Source organism: Condylura cristata, unplaced genomic scaffold (genome assembly GCF_000260355.1).
Source record: "Condylura cristata isolate star-nosed mole 26May11 unplaced genomic scaffold, ConCri1.0 scaffold00003, whole genome shotgun sequence".
Lineage (NCBI taxonomy): Eukaryota > Metazoa > Chordata > Mammalia > Eulipotyphla > Talpidae > Condylura > Condylura cristata.
The window spans coordinates 77,080,970-77,081,639 of record NW_004567104.1 but is presented as its reverse complement, the minus strand read 5'-3'; the positions used below and the strand labels follow the sequence as shown (position 1 = coordinate 77,081,639).

Genomic DNA, 670 nt, shown 5'->3' with positions numbered 1-670 from the left:
CCCCCACAGGGTACATCCTGCAGTACTCGGAGGACAACAGCGAGCAGTGGGGCAGCTTCCCCATCAGCCCCGGCGAGCGCTCCTACCGCCTGGAGAGCCTCAAGTGCGGCACCTGGTACAAGTTCACGCTCACGGCCCAGAACGGGGTGGGCCCCGGGCGCATCAGCGAGATCATCGAGGCCAAGACGTCGGGCAAAGGTGCGGGTCCTCCCTGTGGTGCTCGCTTCCTTCGTGTGCAGGCCCAAGGCGCAGCGGAGTCGCGGGAGGGCCAGGCGGGCGCGCCCCTCAGCCGCCCCTCGGCCTCCTCTCGGCCGCCCCTCCCCTGGGGCTCCCCTCTGCCGCCCCTCCCGGCAGGTGCTCGTGGCCCCTCAGCCACTTCCTTGGCGGCTTCATTTGCATTTGGAGAGAAGGGTGTCCCTTGGCCATCAGGAGCTGTACCCCAACACAAAGTACCCGGCTGGGAGCCCCAGCTATGGCCGGCGCCCGCCCACCCATGCCTGCCCGGCTGTGGTCCTCACAACGTGTCACAGTGCCCGTATTGACCCTGAGGTCACTGATGCTTTATCGGAAGCCTGGGCCTCTTTGTAGGTGACCCGCAGGGAAGTGTCGCCCAGTTGGCGCCGGGGGCCTTTCCGCAGCTCCTCTTCCCACCAGCTCCCTCCTGCTGCCG

General features: G+C 67.8%; 1 protein-coding gene across 1 annotated transcript in view; it reads left to right on the top strand.

Moving 5' to 3' along the window:
• DSCAM (Down syndrome cell adhesion molecule) overlaps positions 1-670 on the top strand; it is a 299,116-nt gene that overhangs the window by 259,391 nt on the left and 39,055 nt on the right. The window contains exon 23 of the mRNA XM_012730962.1: positions 10-198. Within this exon, the coding sequence (XP_012586416.1) occupies positions 10-198 (189 nt within the window). The remainder of the gene's footprint in view (positions 1-9; positions 199-670) is intronic.